Source organism: Corapipo altera, unplaced genomic scaffold, assembly GCF_003945725.1.
Source record: "Corapipo altera isolate COAL_440 unplaced genomic scaffold, ASM394572v1 45, whole genome shotgun sequence".
Taxonomy (NCBI): domain Eukaryota; kingdom Metazoa; phylum Chordata; class Aves; order Passeriformes; family Pipridae; genus Corapipo; species Corapipo altera.
The window spans coordinates 11,375,405-11,393,572 of record NW_020884877.1 but is presented as its reverse complement, the minus strand read 5'-3'; the positions used below and the strand labels follow the sequence as shown (position 1 = coordinate 11,393,572).

The window sequence follows — 18,168 nt, the reverse complement described above, 5'->3', positions numbered from 1 at the left end:
CATCTTCAGTCTCATCTAAGGAAATTATGAGAGTGTAGATTTTTAACTTGGTGCTGCTGAATAAACACAATAACAATAATTTTACTAAATCAAAGTTTAAAAACTCACTAAAAATACTGCTTTTTCATCAACACCAAATTATTCATGTTAAAATTATATCAAAGAGGTTATTTTAAATTGCTTTAAAAACATCTGTGTTTTTATCTTCACATTCCATAGACAGTATTCATTTATTTTAAGGCCTTTTATAGTTAATTGCTGCAAATGGCTGTTCCTTGAGAAGCTGGCTAGGAGCCTGCAGGGGTCTAACAGAGTTACATTCCTGGGCTTCTGTTTTCCCCTTTTATTTAACAGGAGATTGAAAAGTGTTCATCAGTTATGTCAACAGTTACTTGATCCATTTTTGTGTGCTCAAGAGGACAGGAATAATTATTTTCATCAGTATTTTACACAATGAGAAAGACTACTGAGCAATACTGTAGATCAGAACATGATGCAAGAACCACTAATAATAATTTTCCGATTTTATGTAACAATTTTATTAGTTGAATGTTAAAAATTTTTACAGTCACCTTAAGAGATATAAAAAGATTCCACTACAAAAAAACCCCAAAAATTCTGTGACAAAGTATTATTATTTAGAATTGAGTGTCCAGAAAACAGCCAAAGATTTTTTAAGTACTTAGAGTTCATCATGCTGGTAGACATTGTACTCCTTTGCTGATATGAAGCCATCTCCATCATGGTCGTTCTTCTTAAATATGTCAGCTAAGATTTCATCGTGGGCTGAGGCATGACGTTTTTTGCCATCTCTTGCAAATTCTTCTTTCAAATACTGGCTTATCTAGAAAAAAAAGAAAAAACTCCAACTGTGATTTTTATGCCAGGACTCAACAGCTATCTTTAAGGACACTTGGGCTATACACCTAAGTTACTGTGACTCCAGTGCAGACACATCTACAGTTCATCTACAGAAGTCTGAGACATATTAATGTATTAAAGCAAATTTCAGCATTGCACAGTGTAGCTTGTGTAAGCACACAGAAGCCTTATATGATCAACTGCAGCAGAGGCAGCTCATGTAAAGATAAAACTCACGAAACCATACCTATACTTTTATAAATTATTTATTTCAAGTTATTTACATCATATTACCTCAAGTTCAGAGAGTTTCTTGTCACCGTCCTTGTCTATTTGATTAAATGCTTCAACACTACGAGGTCCCTTATTTACTGCATAAAGTTCAATCTCAAAGATCAGTGTTGCATTGGGTGGAATCTTGCTCTGTGCTATGAACAAAAGAAAAAAAAGGATTTAAGAAATCAGGCACTATGGTCGGAGATCACACGTATGATAAATTCACATGTAAACATTTTATTTTTTTATTAGAAAAGGCTGTGTTAATATTCAGGTTAAACTTTAAATTTATGTACATCTAGACAGGAAGATTATTCTATTGTGTTAGAGAAATGATTTTGCGAGAAACTTGCTAACCATGTACTTCCCTGAAACAAAATTATATAACTCATATCAATTCAGATACTTTTAGAGATTAAGAGAAGGGTTATCATGAAAAACAAATGTTTCCAGAGTTCTTATCCTTTCACATCCTGTCATATGACAGGGCTTATTAAGAGACTGATTCTAAGATGTATGTCTTTATTAAATATTTGCCATCTGATTTCAAATATTACAGTAATAGACCAATGCTCATATGTATTTTCTGTCTGAAGAAACAAACTGGTAACATCATATTTTACCCACTTGCTATGAATTATACCTATGATGAAAGAATTTGATGTAAAATAGTGTTTAAAATGTACATCTCAGAAAGAAGCAATAGAATGTAAGTCATCTGATTCACAAAAAACCCCCACAAAACCCCCAAACTACTGGAATATTTTGTCTGGTCTCTGAATTAAAAAAAGAAACCCTGTTAAACTTCATTATTCATGGATTAAAGCTTTTTCAGACACCTGCTGTAAAAACAGCACTGCCTATAAACACATGTCAATGTATCATGCATCTGTCAGAAAAAGGAAACTAAAAAGAGACAGCAACAAACTAGTGAGGTCTAAAAGTAGTGCCAAAAGAGCATTAAGAAATCATGCAGTGTAAAATTAAAATGTAAACATGCAAGATGCTTCTATTCATAGCCAAAGCCAGTGAGCATGACATTTTAACCTCGGAATTTGGACAGAATTTTGAGCTTGTGCCCATCCTTTAGAAACTGAAGAATCTGCTTTGTTTATAAACAGAAGGTAAACAAAACTATTACTCACACTACTCATCTAAAATAGCCACAGTAAAAACGACAAGTTTCTGAGTCCAAAATATTTCAACTTTCCAAGCTTTAGAAAAGAAGTTTTAAATACATATGAACATAGATCATGGTTTAAATGCTACTTACGAAAGGCAGATACAATACTAGAATTCAATGCCAGAAGTTTCCAAATATACATACCAACAAAGGAAAGATATGTAAAGATTTAGAAAGCCACATGCATCTTTTCTAATTCAAGATTAGGCAGGCATCTTCCCCAGCATGCAGGAATATGCTGAGACAGAGGACAGGTATGCTGCAGGAAAATAATACTTTCTTGAAGTGCTACCTGGAACAAATAGTTAACACTATTATTAGAGGTAAAGAACATCTTTTATTTGTGTCAGTGTGTTCTTCTTTTTGTATGAAATTGTATGAAAGACAAAACTGGTGCATTGAATTCTGACATATCACTACCAAACTTATTATTGATCAGGAGCTACTTTTTCACAGAAACTACTACATCTATGTCAAAGCTGAATTTAGCTACATTTGAGTGCTGAAACACTCCATAAGCTGAGACTGGAACTTTTTTTAAAGTGATCTGCACACTGAATTATCTTCTATTCAAATCGGATTTCATGCATTGCACTGTTGCAATTACTGTGTAATGTGATGATGATATCCATTAACTATCCAGAAGGTAAGCAGTATTTTAAGCAAATTATTTCTACTTAGATTAACTGCACTGCATTACATTCCATTTTAGTCAGAAGATACAAATTATCATAAAAAGCTAAGCAGGTATAAGTAAACAGAAATTAAACACGACTAGAATTTAACACATTAAGACAAAAAATGCTGATATGGATTATAAAGATCTTCCTTTTGATGTCAATTTTTCACATTGTGGCAATACTTGGAAAAATGCATTGGGTGCTGTGTACTGAGTTCTAATGCAAACTGCAAGGCCTAGGTGTGGGTCTATGACAAGGACTTAAACTGCACAGGAATGAGCAGGATTGGGCTGCACAGCTGCAGTGCCTCCAAAAATAACGGGAGCACCAATTCTTACACACATTTACAATACTGTATATTTGAAAGGGTAAAACAGAGAAAAGACAAAGTTTAGTGTTAAAACTTCTTTTTTACCGTATCCTTGCTGTCCATATGCTAATGATGGAGGAATTGTCACTTTCCGTTTTTCTCCAGGACACATATTCATCATAGCAATATCTAACCCTTTTATGACTTGTCCGACACCCAGAACGAACCATTTTGGATGACCTTCATTGTGTGTCCGACTATTAAAAAGAATCATGCATCAGTAACAGTAAATTTAGTATTTTTTTACATAAATATAAATTGCAGTCAGTAAAAACATAGATCATCAGCACACAAAAATGTTTAGAGTGCAAGAATACGAAGTATTAACACTTCTTCTGCTACATTTATAATTAATTTAAGGTTAAATTTGATATGTGTAGGGCAAACCTTCTTTTGGAATAAAAAAACCCCTTTAACTTCTAACAAAAACATCTGAACTTCCTGATCATGTACACTGTGTGCCAGGAACAAGGTGCTGCTGTAGGAAGTCTCCAAGAAGAGGAGTGCTGGGACCAGTGAAAATGTCTTCAGCAGTTCACATCACGGTAGGATGGGGTGGGACTGACAGTGCAGGTGTGTGTTGGGGGATCTGGGAATCTGTGTGCTCACCCACCACTCTCTTCAATGCTTGAGACAGCTTCTGGTCATATAAGCTATGCCCAGTATGGGAGCTACATTGAACAGCAGCTAAGAAGAATGCAGCTTAAAAGCCAGAGATCAACACTGTATGTACCAAAATCAGTCACTTCAACAGGCAAAAAAATGCAAGTGAAATGGTACTATTAAATGTAGAATTATCTTATACTCTCCCCTCCATACTTCTGCACAGGAGAGTCCTTCCCCACTAGTAGGATGGACTGCCATTGAAAACAAGGCACTGTAAAAGTAGAGCTTTTTCACAACAGTTTCTGTGCAAAGCAAGCTAAATCAAATAGAAACAACCTGAAGATAGATGGATAGGGCAAAGTGAAAAAGCAAAAACCTAAGTGCTAACATTGGGGAAAAATGGACGACACAACAAATCAAGAAGGGAAGCAGTGACAGGCTGCAAACCAGTAGTGTAATAATGTGGCTGCCCTGTACAGTGCCAACTATGAGGAAGTGCATGCTGTATTCGAGTTTCTGTCTAAAATTGTCAGTCTCTACCAGGAGCTCCTCCTCCCAACCCAGGTTTTTCTGCACAGACTGCAGCACAGAACACGGCAGGTGGTAACATGGTGGTGTTTTTTTCACCCTGTCAAAGGGGTTCTCTCATGTGGGGTGTGGACCGCAGACTCTCTGCGTCCCTCCTATCGGGCCCCATCGCTGGGATTTCCATCTTGTCTCCGCGCCTGTCCCTCACGATCCTAGGGAAACCCTGCATCCATGAACACTCGGATGAGAAAAAACAAAGCGGGGTGGGGGGGAATCACTAATGCTGATGTGGTCAGTGTGAGACCCAAGCTGTGCCCACGCTGGGGGAGCAGTGGGTCCCTCTTACCCGGCTGAGGGCAAGTGGGACCCCGCAGCTCCTTGCTGGGAACCGGCTGGGCCTCGTACACCGCCGGGCAGGGCCCACCGCCCCGCCCCTGGCCCGGTGCCACGGGGGCCCACCTGCAATAAAACTTGGATCCGTCGCTCGCCAGGAATCCGTCATAGTGCGCGTTCAGCAGATCGCCTTTCTTGCTTTTCGGGCTGCAGGTCTCGGGAAGGTGCAGCACCTCTATCTGAACCTGCTCCGCCACCGCCGTGCCGCCCTCGGCCCGCGCCGGGGCCGCCAGCAGCGGCAGCAGCAGCAGCAGCAGGGTCAGCCCGCGGCCCATGTCGCTCCGAGGAGGCCGCCGGCGTGGCACTGTCCCCGCCGCGCCGAGGGGCGGGGGCCGAGCGTGCGCCGCCGCTCTGCCTCGGCCGGCCCGGCCGCGGGGACAAGCCCGGCCCCAGCAGCAGCCGCGGGGCGGGCGGTTCTTCGGGCCGCCCCCTTCCGCGCAGGAAGTGAAAGGGACGTCGGAAGCGCCCGCAGGGGCGGCGGGGCTGGGCGGGCAGGGGGGATGCAGAGCGCCCCGCGGGGCGGGCGGCGCCGCTGGGGCCGCCGCGGCCGCCGCGCCTGAGCTGAGCGGCTCCGCCTCCGCGCGGGGGAGGCAGCGGCGGGGCCGGCAGGGGAGCGCCATCCCCGCGGCGGCCGCGGCCGCCCGTTCCCTGCGGCGGAGCAGGAGGATGCGGCCCGGCGCCGGGCTCTGAGCGATGGAGGGGGTCCTGTACAAGTGGACCAACTACCTGGCCGGTAGGCGGGGGGCCGGGCCGGGGGACGGCAGTTGGGGTTGGGGTTGGGGTGTGAGTGAGGGGCCCGCGGCGCCGGGAGGGCTCGGCCTTGCCCGCGACGCGCCGCCGCCGCTGCCTCGGGGGGTCCCGCGGGCGGCCGGAGCTGTTGGTAACGCGCTGGCTGAGACATCGCCTGCCGTTTGTGCTCGGAGCCCCGGCGGGCGGCCCTGAGGCGGCTGGAGCCGGGTCCGTGCCTGGGCCGGGGGCCGCGCCTGACGGCGGTGCCAGCGCTCCCCGCGGTGCGGCCGGGCCGGGCCCTCCCTGCGGGCACCGGCGCGGCCCCGGCCCCCCACGGGCAAGGGGTGCCCGGGCTTCGGCCTTCCTCTGGGAACGGCCTGGCCGAGTCTCTCTCACGACTTGGGTTGCTCTCGGCGGGACAGGCTGTAGGGATCTCCTGTATCCCAACCTGTAAAACATATGATAAACTTTAGCTTCACAAAATGCATTTTTTAGAAGCGCTGCAGACAAAAAGTGCACCAAATGCCAGCATTTGCCAGCAAAGCTCTGGTTTTGTTTGGCTGGTCCTCTGCTGTGATAGAGACACCATCTCCCTCTGGAGCAGGCAGTGGACAGCTGGTGCTGTCAGGGTGAAACAGGTTTCTCCTCTGATACTGTGAGAGGACTCTGGAGGGGTCTTTCCAGAGCTGATCAGCACTCGATCACATCCCGTTCTTAATTGTGCCTTGGCAGTATCTTCTTTGCCCTCTGGTTCTTGTGGATCTGCTTTTTAGTTACCACTCTGCATTTAAAAAGAGTTGTATGCTTACTGTTATAGCTAGTAAATAAAAAAAACAAAACAATTACATGTTATTATTTCTTTATCACAAAGTGGTGATGTGATGTAGTGGGGCCTGGTCTTGCACTTTTTCAATTAATGTTACAACTCGTAATGACACCTGTGCTGCAGCATGTCCAGAGAAGGGCAATGGAGCTGGGGAAGGGTCTAGAGAGTAAGTCATGAGGACAAGCTGGGGGAGGCTAAGCCTGGAGAAGAGGCTTAGGGGTGACCCTGTCACTCTCTGCAATTCCCTGAAAGGAGGAATTTCTTCACTGAAAGGGTTGTCAGGCACTGGAATGGGCTCACCAGGGAGGTGGTGGAGTCACCATCCCTGGACGTGTCCAAGAAACAAGTGGACATGGCACTTAGTGCCATGGTCTAGTTGATGAAGTCAAAGGTTGGACTTGATCTTGGGGCTCTTCCAACCTTAAATGATTCTATGATGATAGCATCGTAAGAATGTGAATAATATGAAACCTTTAGCTGATTTCAAGAATTTGTTACCTGAGTAAGCCTCCTGTGTTTGAAGTACACTGTTGCTGGATGGCTGCAGCTTGCTCTGTTGGGATGGCAATTGGGAAGCACCATGGACCACACTGTCATATCATCAAATGCATTGAGTTCTTGGCCACACAGTTATTGCCATTCCAAACCCCAAGCTGAGTAGGAAGTTAAATTTTGGTGTGGAGCTGTAAAATAGAGGGATAATCTGCTCCTGTTGTACAGCTGCCCCAGACTGCAATGGGCCAGTATAATGATTATGCTCTACTGGAATATGGTAGTGCAATGTTATTTTTAGAAACAAAGGTGATTTACTAGGCAAAATGGTTTGCATTTAGTTGTATTAGAAATTAGGGCATCTATTCCAGTGAGTATTGAGTTTTATGAAATAGAAAAAAAAAAGAGAAAGAAAATAAAAAAAGGAATGCTAATATACTTTAATCCAAGAAGGCCCATGACAGTAATTTACTGTGTGGCGTAATGCTGCATAGACTGCTCAAAGATATTTGTGTCTATGCATAAATTTCTGTTTTGTAGATGTAGTGAAGTCAGAGATTGTTATATAATTTTACTAATGCAAAGCTGGTGAAAACATTAGTAGAGGAGCTGGTGTATACTGTCCTCATAAATGGATCTAGGAGAATAACCCATGAGTTCTACACACAGTGCCCGACATATGATTGTTGTTGGTCAATGGAACTGGACTGCTTTGAGAGAAAATGGTGTGTTAATACTTAAGTATGACATACAAAGTTTTCACTGAAATACAGTAATCAGAAGAGACCATAGCATAGGAGTTGGTGACGTCAGTCATTTATTTGTCTCTTACAAAGAAGTTCCTACAATCTTAAGAAAGTCTGCCTGAAAAATATACTTGAATGAGAATAGTTTTTCAGAGGTGTGTAATTCATCAGTCTTCAAAACAGGATTTCTTGGTGGCTAAATTAAAATTTAATTTTTCTTTAAAATGGAATATAGTGAAAACAAATTCTGGTGATCTTGCATCCAAAAAGAATGGGAGTGAAATATCCATATAACACTAGTCTGGTTATAGAGCAGCTCTGGTCTTCAGACTGCACAGGTTGTCTACTTCCTGGTGTGTTACAAGGATAATTTAATGTTTGCCTCTTTAATAAAAGTTTTAACAGCCAAAGAGATGAATTTGATTTACAATTTAGTAATTAGACTAAACTTTCCTTTTCATGTTTTTGATCTTGCTAGGTTGGCAGCCTCGGTGGTTTGTTTTAGACAATGGGATATTGTCATACTATGATTCCCAGGATGATGTTTGCAAAGGCAGCAAAGGAAGTATAAAGATGGCTGTGTGTGAAATAAAAGGTAAGAATGAATAGTTCTGCTTGAGGAAATTTTAGCTGCCAGGGAAACATACATTTTTGCAAGTTTTTCTTCCTCTTTTTTGTTTATCTGTAGTTCAGTGTGACTGCTTCATAGTTCACAAATAATAATGAATGTGAATAGAGCTCTGTTTTGAGATTTAGAACCCACCATATATTTTTTTTGTTTTAAACAGTTGTGTACATGTGGCTCATACCTGAAGTTACATCGGCTAGTTGTTTAGTTCTACTGCTTTTCCCTCTTATGACCAGGGATAGGGACTGAATCATGGATGCTGGTTTTCCAGAAGAGAAGCAGCAGTGACCCAAAAGGTCATAAACCAGAGATGTTTTGTCCTTTGTTTTCCTGAGTCATTTTTACTTTTGTCACTGTTAGCAGCTGCCCATGGGCACAGGTGATGGCAGTATTTGAGTTAGTACATGAACTGTTTGTGCCAAACTGTGAGTTTAGGTTGTTGTGTAGTCTAAGCTTAGGTCAACCTCCTTGGCTAATAGCAAGACATTGTCTAACTCTCCACTGCTGTTAACTCTTGACCTCTTTTCAGATCCCTGCAGATAACTGGGCTTGTGATGTGGGTACTTATATATTAAAAGATGGAACTTGTTTTACATGGGCCACCAAGTATTTTTCATGTGATAACTCCTTTTTGTTAGTGTTTCCTTGGTGTAGATGAAATCAGTGATGTAAAGTGGGGAAGATAATTTTTTTTTTGGCCATTTGAGTTCATTTTGCTTGTCATCTTGTTCCTTTGGTGAAGGAAAGATAATAGCTGAAGTCTGAATTTGGGAGAGTCTTCTGCATCCATGGCTAGTGGGGACTAGATCTGAAGGAACTGTGGTCAATAAAATGAAACCTGGTAGAGTATTCAGTTAAAAATGTAGTACTGAATATAATAGATTGGAAACAAAGTTTACCTCAGTTCTTGGCTCTAGATTTCATCTGGAAGAGAGATTATTTCAGTTTTTATCTAATCTCCTGTTAATGCCTGTCACTGTGACAGAGCTCTTCAGTTTGCCACATTTAGGCCAGGTTTGGAATACAGCAGTTATTTCAGACTCATACACAGTATATTATTAATGTAGAAAGGGAAACCCCTCCTACTGGAGTCTGGCCACTGCTCAGTGTCAAGTCTCTTGACTGGACGATGTGCTGGGCAGAAAGGTTGAGCAGCTCTGGGCTTTTTCATAGTTGGCAGTGATGCATTGTGATGTAGTGTATACTGTGGGATTGTCATAAACATTTTAAAATACTTTGGTAAGTATTTAATAGATAATTTTATTGAGTTGAGGTTATTTTTTTTTTTCAAAAAAAAATTTTTTTTTTTCTCTTCTATCACAAGTTCATGCAACAGACAACACGAGAATGGAGCTAATCATCCCAGGGGAGCAGCATTTCTATATGAAAGCAGTTAATGCAGCTGAAAGGCAAAGATGGCTGGTAGCACTGGGGAGTGCAAAAGCCTGTTTAGCAGATACTAGAACAAAAAAAGAAAAAGGTATGTGTGTTACCTAGAGTATATAACTTTTTCAGATACTTGTTTTCAGATAACCATAGTGCAAATATTGTGATACAAAGTCACTATTACTGTCTTTTAATATAAACTGTAGTTATTTCTAGTCATCTCTGGTAAATTCCCCCTCCATGTTTGAGTTAGAAGAGGTCGGTTGAGGTGACTTCTTAAGAAGCTGAAATACCAGCAATGTGTTGTTGCCACAAGAACAAACATACTGTTTGTAGCTGTTGTGAAGCCATTTCATTTCTGGCGCTTTGACTGTTATTTTTTCTGTAATTTTTCTTGGATGGCTTAATGTAACCATTTCCGGCCACTGTGGTGGGTATAAATTTTATCCAGTAAATTTTTCTACAGTACACTGCAACTAAGAGAGATTTCAACTTTATTTTTCTTGGTAATATGCCTTTTTCTTAATAGTCATTAAATTAGCATCACTTATCCAAAAGTAGAAACTATTGTCTGTTTCAACTGCAGAATCCAATTTTCCTCAAAATTAAGTGGACATTTTAAGTGAATTTTTAAACGAAAAGTGCTTAAAATTACAATGTATACATACATTGTAGACAATAAATTGATATTTCCTTGTTTTTTTAATAGAAATAAGTGAGACCAATGAATCTCTTAAAACCAAAATGTCCGAACTTCGTCTCTACTGTGATCTTTTAATGCAACAAGTTCATACCATACAGGAATTTGTTCACCATGATGAGACTTGCTCTCCTCCCAGCATTGAGGTACAGAATTTCTAGAATGTTGTTGGAGAACCTAGTTATATAATGCAGCTCAAGTTACTGTTGATGTCTTATTCCTTTTTCATCTCCCTAAGGCTGGGAAACTTAACCTAAGTGCAATTTTTGAGTGCTTGTGTGCATATATACTAATGGTGATTTTATGTGTGTAAAGTACCTGGATGTTTAAATGTAATCGTACCATGTTTTAGGAAGCAATTGTGTTTCTGAACCATTTTATTAAAAGACCAGAAGAGCTGTTTTGTGAACAAGGCAATATTTTGTCTTGTTTGGCATCTCTGTTATGGCCAGTGTAGGTGAAACAATCTTGTTTGTCCATTCTTATTTCCTTGGGTAGGAGGGTATTCCATTTTTTTTTTTTTTGAGTGAAAGCTAGTGTTACAGGTATTGGAAACCTGCAGTGCAGGTATCTCTGAATGTGCACAAGTACAATACTAGAACACTACTATTGCACTAGTACAATACTAGATTGTATTTCTGCTTTTGAATGAAAGTTGGTACTGGAAATTATTAATGGCTTCATTCTTTACACTGCTGAGCAGACTGAGGACAATGTTACTGGTCACTTAGAGCAAAGCAAGGGGTTGATGGTTAGTCACAGCAGAGCAAATTGTCAGTTTACAGGAGGTGAAACTGTCCTGCAGGCTTTTGAGTGCTAAAACTGTTCACGCTTCCTTCTGCAATTCATTTGTTTCACTAAATGATCTTCTGATACAAGGTAGGCACTGTGAGATATGCTTTGCAGTAGGGCATTGTTGACTGGTAAAGAAATTCAAGTGTCAGAAAAAATTTACAGTGCTGTCACATTTGTTTCTTAAATTGACCTCATTGTAAGGTGCACATTTGATTAAATAAAATAGGAAATGGAAGTTCTTAGCAGTAATGAAGGAAATTCGTATGCGTGGGAGTGGTGGTGGGGAGAGTTGTATTTGCATATTTTCATTTTTTTTTTCTTGCTTATGCTTGTGCTTTCATTTATTTTCAGAACATGAATGAAGCTTCTTCCTTACTTAGTGCCACATGTAATACATTTATCACAACACTTGAAGAATGTGTGAAGATTGCTAATGCCAAGTTTAAGCCAGAAATGTACCAGCTGCCTCATCCTGATCCCTTGGTTTCTCCTGTGTCACCATCACCTATTCAAATGGTTTAGACATTTTGAAATACTATCTTTTTTAGTGTCATATTGTTAGTTGGACTGGGGGGAGGAGTGGCAGAAGGCTATGCTATTGCCATGTGCTATGATATCAACAGTTGAAATGTTGACTCTTGTTATAAATCAGAACTGGTCCAAACTATAAATCAATAATTTTCCATTCCCAGTCTTTGTTTGCTAGCCTTTACATAATCAGAGTAATTTATCGTACCTGTCAAGCCCCTGTAGTGAGGTATCTCATAAATGAATGAGATTTAACTTTTCCTCAGTCCAGCTGTTTTTTTCAGAGTGATAGCTCTACACTGATCCTAAAAATTTTATAACCTCACCTCCTGTTTAAGTGCTTCATGGCTTGAAGCACTTCAGCAAGATAGCATATGTTTCAGTGTATATAACTGAAGATGCTTGTATTAATCTAGTATGACCTTATTTAACAAAAAAGATAAATAATGGTAAAAATCTTACTTGTATAACTATTGACTACTGATTATTTCCCTTAGAAGGACAGTGTATAGGGAATCATCTTAAATGTTTTCTCAGTTGTATGTATGGATTCCAAGATGAGCTATAACATGGAATTTTGTTGTGGGAATCTCTTTCTTTGCATTTGCATCTTTTGTCTATTTATCTTTAATCAGTTTACTTACAAAGCTGATCATTATGATTTAAATTGATAACTTCCTTTGCTATGCATAGAGATTTGGCAGTGATGTCAGAGAAAACGCAAGGAATCAGGAGGCAGGATTTGGCTTTATTGTGTGATGGGGAATTTAAGCATCTATTGGTAAATGTCTTCTGTATATCATAGCAATTAAGAAATGGCTCTATGAGTAACTTTGCTGCAAGAGGGAATGAGTTCCATAGAAATGAGGTAGTATTTTTTCATAGTAAACTGTTTCCCATGTGAGTGTTCTAGAACTTTTGATACTGATGGCAATCCATCTGTTTTCATATAGTTAAATCAGATTTTTAACTAAGAATGGTTACTTTTAATAAAGAAAAATTGTCTTCCTTCTTTGTAGAAACTGTAAGTAAAGTAAAAAATAATGTAGATATGCGTATTATTCTCATAAGTAGCTTGTAACATTTTGTTGTGGTTTGTGGTTTGGAATTTATTTTTTTCTCCCCCTAGATGAAGCGTTCCGTTAGCCACCCTGGTCCTTGCTATTCAGAAAGGTAATTTTCTGTTTCATTAAGCTTTTTTCTTATGTCTCAAAAGACCTCCCTGAACTTGCTAGCATTAAAATCAAAATGGGAGAATTGTTTGCTTGGGAAAAAAAAATTAAAAGTCATAAATTGATCTAATTTTGAAAACAAATGTCAGTAGCAAATAATATGTCTGCTGTTTCTAATATACTACAAAAATTTCTTCGTGCTAGAAACTAGTGTAAATGACTTATTCTGACAAGTTCATGAAATTAGACCTAGAGCTTGAAACACTAACATTTTTTTGAGTCAGTATTTCAGATTCTCACATTATTTTCTTCTGCATGCAAAGATTATATTGCATTTTTATTTCCATTTTGAGACTTTACAGCTGTGAAATTAAGACTGTTAACTGTGCCATTTTTTAGTCTAGTATAGTGAAAAGCATTGATCATTAACAGTCTAATCTAAGTACCAAAGTTATTCCAAATTTAAAGTATATTAAATTTGTTTGGGTTGTTACAGATTTTGCTTACTAAATACATCTCTTTTTTTTTTTTTTTTGTAGAATTAATCACTCTGTAAAAGAACCAGGTTCATCTGTTCACCGATTTTCTCAGCGACGCAGAAGAACATACTCAGATACAGAATCTTACAGTGATACACCTTCTGAAGATTCTCAGAGTAAGTTGGAAAAGGGCCTTAGTTTTCTTTGTATCTTTCTGTACAATTTATTCCCCTTTTTACAACAGCTGTTCTAGTGCTGATATCAGCAGAAGGAAAAAAGTTTATTATTAGTTACCTAAAGTTTTGGTTTTAAGATTCCTGTATTATAAATGAAAGCACTTCTATAGTTTGTTAGCTCGCTGATTTGTTCTGGCTTCCATACATATTAAAAAGGATCTTCCAGCTGGAGTAGTTATATTGAAATCAGTGGGACTACTGGCAAGATAAAATAGAGACATAATCAGAAAAGGGATGTTTGTACTAATAGGCTCTTCCATGAACAATGTTCTCGTAAGTGATGTGGAATACTGCTGTTTGCCACCTGCTTGTCCCAAAAGAAATTCTCCTTTTTGTGACCCTTGTGAGTGGTGGGCAGTAGTTTCCACCAATGCACTTTCCACCAGTGCATTGTGGAAAGATGGTTCATTTCAGTGGCTCCTTGTCTTTGGTAGAGAACTGTTCTGAAGGCATACAGCCTTGTCAGTAATAAAGATCATGATCAGAATATTATTCCCTCTGAATTAGATGGGCTGTCTGAGTTAGTAGCCAGTTCTTCTGTGGATTTTCCTTTTGAATCTTGCTGTCATTTTGATTCCATCATAGCTCCTCTCAGGCAGACTTTAATTTGACCAGTTCTTCTTCACTCCTGCTGGTTTAGTCTTGCTTCCTTTTGGGAATACCTACTGCCTCACTTGGATTTAAAAAGCCTGAGGCCTCTGCATCATTGAAAGCCCGTGTGAGCAGGAAGTGATAGTAATGCTTTACATTCTATCATGAAGCATGTATTCACACTTCAGTGCCAATTCGTTGGGTTTTTGAAACTCACATGTTGCATGGTGACCACCTCTTTCACCTGATTCATCTGCCCCAGCATAGAGTATGCCAGTATGTATCTCAAACTAATAAACTTAGTTTAGATCCTGTTCTGTGTCTGATGACTAAGGTAGGTGTGTATCAGGCTTCCTGTAACACAAGGCTTTTGCTGTTACCAGCTGGGCCCTCTGGTGTTGGTTACCCAATCTGACTTCAGACTGCTGAGAAGAGGTTTTGTCTTACAAGTTTCTGCTAATACAGTTCCTTACTATTCAGCTCTAGTCTCTAGCTCAGCTTTTCTGTTTTTTTGTTTTCTTTTACTGTTTTAGAAGTTCCCTCTGCTACCTGCCAGTTATCTTAGTTCCGTTGCTTTCCTGTCATGTAGCCTAGTAATACCCAAGTTGCAGTGAGTCACCCATTTCATTTTAATAATAGAAAATATTTTAAGTGCTTGTCAATGCATCAGTTCTTTTAAAAAAAAAATTCATGTATTCCTCATGAAGAATATGTCTGCACCTCACAGGTTACTGTCTTTCCTAATGTAAAAAATCATTGTATATGAAAAAATTACTTGATTTATGCTGGCTGAAGAGTCTTCATCTCCATTATCCTTGGGCATGATATTGATGGAAATCTTTCAGGACAAGTCCAGACTAATTGCATTTCTGATTCCTTATGTATAGGAAATACTTAGCAAATAGAATAATTGATAGATTGGATGATATGTTTTGGGGGTTGAAAATTAAATACTTACTGATCTCTTCACAGGATCTGCTCACTGTTCTAGAAGTGCTGTCAATGGAGATCTGGTATCATCAACCATTCCTGAAGAAAATAAATCAGTGTCAAAGGAAAGATCTGAACTGGAAGAGACTCTTTCATCCTTTTCCTCATGAAACAACTGAAAGTATTCAATTTTCTATAAATAATGCTATGCAAAAGCTGCTGTAATTATACTGTTGTTATAGGAAGTAGTAATTTCCCTTTTTAGAAGGATTTCTCTGCACTTTATAGAATAACATAAATACTATCTTTGAAGTGTATTTTATCTTTATATAGTTTATTTGCAAGAGTATTTTCCTAATATTTCACAGTTTGAATGTGCATTTTTTGGAACAAATGATGGCTTTAACAGATAAGCATCCACATTTGTAAACGTAGCTCTTTTTAAAAAGTGTGAAGGTCTGACTGATATGTTAGTAAACATGCATTATAAACTTCAGCAAAAATTTTCATTTTTTTGGAGAAAATGAGACTTGTGCCCTGGACCTCTTGGTCATTTGTACCAGGTCATCCACCCAGAGCTGTGATTGGCCCCACAGTAGCTTTTTTTGCCAGTGTAAGGGCTGTGGGAATGGGCACTAATGGGTCTCTTCGAGCAGCTTGACGGTAACTGACATTGCCGCCTTTACAAATACAAGGATATACATAATCCAGTCCTTATTTTTAGCCAATGAAAGTAGAAATATTTAGTGTATTTTTCTAAACAAATGTATAAAAATAACTTAATATGAAGTATTTGTACCAAACATGGGATATTTAATAATTTTTATTTATTTATTCTTTTTTGCATCAAAAATTTCTACCTACTTTCAGTACTAAAGATCTGAAGATCTACTAAAGGCTTCAGAATGTGCATAAATTGTTTCTGGGGTGTGTAGTATCACAAGTAGTTAATACAGCACCGTTAAGATTTACTCTGCCTACTTAAGATGTATTTTTAGCAAAGTATTATAGAAGCAAGAGCTAAAATGTTAGACTGTTTTAAGCTGCTGTTGTAATGAATATTTGTATCTATACGTGTTTTATTTATGACATATTTATACAATAGGGAGCTTCTGTTTTTGTGTCTCCTTTATATCATTTGAGGATGGTATACACCAGAAGATGGATTCTGCTCTCAGTTACATCCGTTTAAATTTCACATTAACTGTAAGCGAGGTCAGAGTCTGACTCTCTTAATAATTAATTAGTAATATAGTATGACAGTGCCTACTAGCACCTTGGTCCAGAAGGTTGTTAATGTTAACATTGTAAGCTTTTGGGGATTTTTGGGGTGTTTGTTTAGGGATAAACTTGGTCTATAAAGTCTTAGCTGTAGAGCACTTTAAGCAAGCCATTTACTCTTTTTGATTTACACAATTGATAAATAGATGTACAGGGTTTTTTGCACTCAAGCACATACCAAAATCTGTTTTTATAATCAGATCTTCTATAATTTGGTTTAACTAGTCTTCCTTTTGTGTATATAAATAATTTGGTGGTTTTGAAGTGGGTTGGAAAGGAGAGATGGGAATGGGAGCTATCCTTATAAATTTTTGGAATGTCGATTTATCTAAATCAAAATAGGTCCAAATGTTGGGGAAAAACATATGAGCTGTTGCCCACATATAAAATGCCAGTTTATAAACCATTATGCCGGGTTCAAGTGGGATGGAATGGTTTGTACAAGGGATTTGTGGATACCAGCTCAGAGCAGTCATTTGTGCTCAGTTCTGTCAGTTTCATACAAACTAGAATATGCATATCAGCCACACATATGCTTGTACATTTTTTCTGAATGTTTGCTTTAATGTATTCTGTATGACATGACAATTGTAAAAAAAAAAAAGGTATTAAAAAAGATGTTCGGAGAAGTAAACTACATATTGTAGTGAGAGTGTTGTCTTGAATCGTATGCTGTCTTAGAGCTCCTTTTTGAAATTTCACTAAGGTTTCTGCCAGTTGTATAGTGTTAAGTATATGTCACATTGACAGATTTTTTTTTTTTCTGGCTTTCAACTACTACAAAGAAAAGAGTTTGGACTTCAAATTGTGCAAAAAAACCTCTGAGATCAGTGCATGTAGTAGTAAATAATAATTTGAAACACTGCTATAATACAGAAGTTGTAATGATCAGATTCAAGCACAGAATTTCCATGTAATTACTTCTTCACTGTTTTGGGTTTCTCCAGGTCACCAAAGCCACCATTTCAACTTTCTGTATGTATGTGATATGTTCCTGCTAAAGTTAAATCAACTTTTTAGATATGACTGTGCCAAACATCCTAAAATGTATTTCAGTGAAATCAGTGAAGATGATATGCTGTGATACTTTTGGCATATGGGGCTAAGAAGTCATTTCTGAAAATGATACTTACCTGGCTGAATCACAATAATTCATGTACAGTAAGACTAAAAATATCTGGATGTTCTCACATTTTCATTTCCAAGTTTAAGGAGAGCTTATCAGGAATGCCTAATTATATCACTAATTATATAGTGGAGAATGAGAGCTGAACCTCAACACAGAATATGTAGTTAGTACTTTTAGTTTTGATCTCTTGCTTCTGAAGAAATCGATCTGAAATTATTTTTTTTAAAACAGTATTTATCACTTAAAGAGTATAAGCATAGTATCTATTTAGGTGAAAAGTGATAACTTCTAATTACATATCTGAAGTTTATAACTTCAGATAATTAGAAATTACCAGCTTATAGTATAATGAATTAATGGTCAGGCATGCCATGATTTGGAGAGCTGTGAATACTGAGATTACAGTGTTCAGGGCCTTTACTGTAAATTAATGCTTGTGTTTTTTTCAACTTAATAATTCAGCTTCACTTTTTTAAACTTTTTTTTTTCCTCAGAGAAAGCAATCTTTGGGATAAGAATATTTCAGAGGTTGCTTCTGCATAAATTTTTTGTACTTCATTAATTTAAAAATTGAAATCTATTTATGTATCTATTAAGGTTATTTGCACAAATGATAATTTTTG

General features: G+C 38.7%; 2 protein-coding genes across 4 annotated transcripts; one reads left to right on the top strand and one right to left on the bottom strand.

Annotated features, from left to right (window-relative positions):
- Window positions 1-511: 511 nt before the first annotated feature.
- On the bottom strand, window positions 512-5,250 carry FKBP7 (FKBP prolyl isomerase 7). Its single transcript, XM_027637391.1, has 4 exons — window positions 4,964-5,250; window positions 3,416-3,567; window positions 1,156-1,289; window positions 512-844 (listed from the first exon to the last, which is right to left on the bottom strand). The coding sequence occupies exons 1-4, from the start codon at window positions 5,170-5,172 to the stop codon at window positions 683-685; spliced, it is 657 nt and encodes a 218-aa protein (XP_027493192.1). The 5' UTR covers window positions 5,173-5,250; the 3' UTR covers window positions 512-682.
- A 242-nt stretch (window positions 5,251-5,492) lies between these two features.
- PLEKHA3 (pleckstrin homology domain containing A3) lies at window positions 5,493-17,053 on the top strand. Of its 3 annotated transcripts, none has more exons than XM_027637319.1 (8): window positions 5,493-5,630; window positions 8,169-8,285; window positions 9,643-9,798; window positions 10,414-10,550; window positions 11,551-11,715; window positions 12,857-12,900; window positions 13,439-13,554; window positions 15,178-17,053. In XM_027637319.1, exons 1-8 carry the CDS (start codon window positions 5,591-5,593, stop codon window positions 15,303-15,305), a joined length of 903 nt encoding a protein of 300 aa, XP_027493120.1. In that variant the 5' UTR covers window positions 5,493-5,590; the 3' UTR covers window positions 15,306-17,053. The 3 variants fall into 3 exon arrangements, with proteins under 3 accessions (XP_027493120.1, XP_027493121.1, XP_027493119.1); XM_027637320.1 differs by lacking the exon at window positions 5,493-5,630 and adding an exon at window positions 5,977-6,051; XM_027637318.1 differs by lacking the exon at window positions 5,493-5,630 and adding an exon at window positions 6,543-6,618.
- Window positions 17,054-18,168: the final 1,115 nt, after the last annotated feature.

What these genes read in the sequence shown, in the direction of transcription:
- FKBP7 (XM_027637391.1), bottom strand. Translation starts at nt 5,172, where the DNA reads ATGGGCCGCGGGCTGACCCTGCTGCTGCTGCTGCTGCCGCTGCTGGCG. An exon ending in ATATGGACAGCAAGGATACG is followed by an intron (nt 1,290 to 3,415) that starts GTAAAAAAGAAG and finishes TTTTGTTCATAG; the next exon opens with CACAGAGCAAGATTCCACCC. An exon ending in AGAAACTCTCTGAACTTGAG is followed by an intron (nt 845 to 1,155) that starts GTAATATGATGT and finishes TTTTTTTTCTAG; the next exon opens with ATAAGCCAGTATTTGAAAGA.
- PLEKHA3 (XM_027637318.1), top strand. Translation starts at nt 6,543, where the DNA reads ATGTTACAACTCGTAATGACACCTGTGCTGCAGCATGTCCAGAGAAGG. An exon ending in GCTCTCCTCCCAGCATTGAG is followed by an intron (nt 10,551 to 11,550) that starts GTACAGAATTTC and finishes ATTTATTTTCAG; the next exon opens with AACATGAATGAAGCTTCTTC. An exon ending in ACCTTCTGAAGATTCTCAGA is followed by an intron (nt 13,555 to 15,177) that starts GTAAGTTGGAAA and finishes ATCTCTTCACAG; the next exon opens with GATCTGCTCACTGTTCTAGA.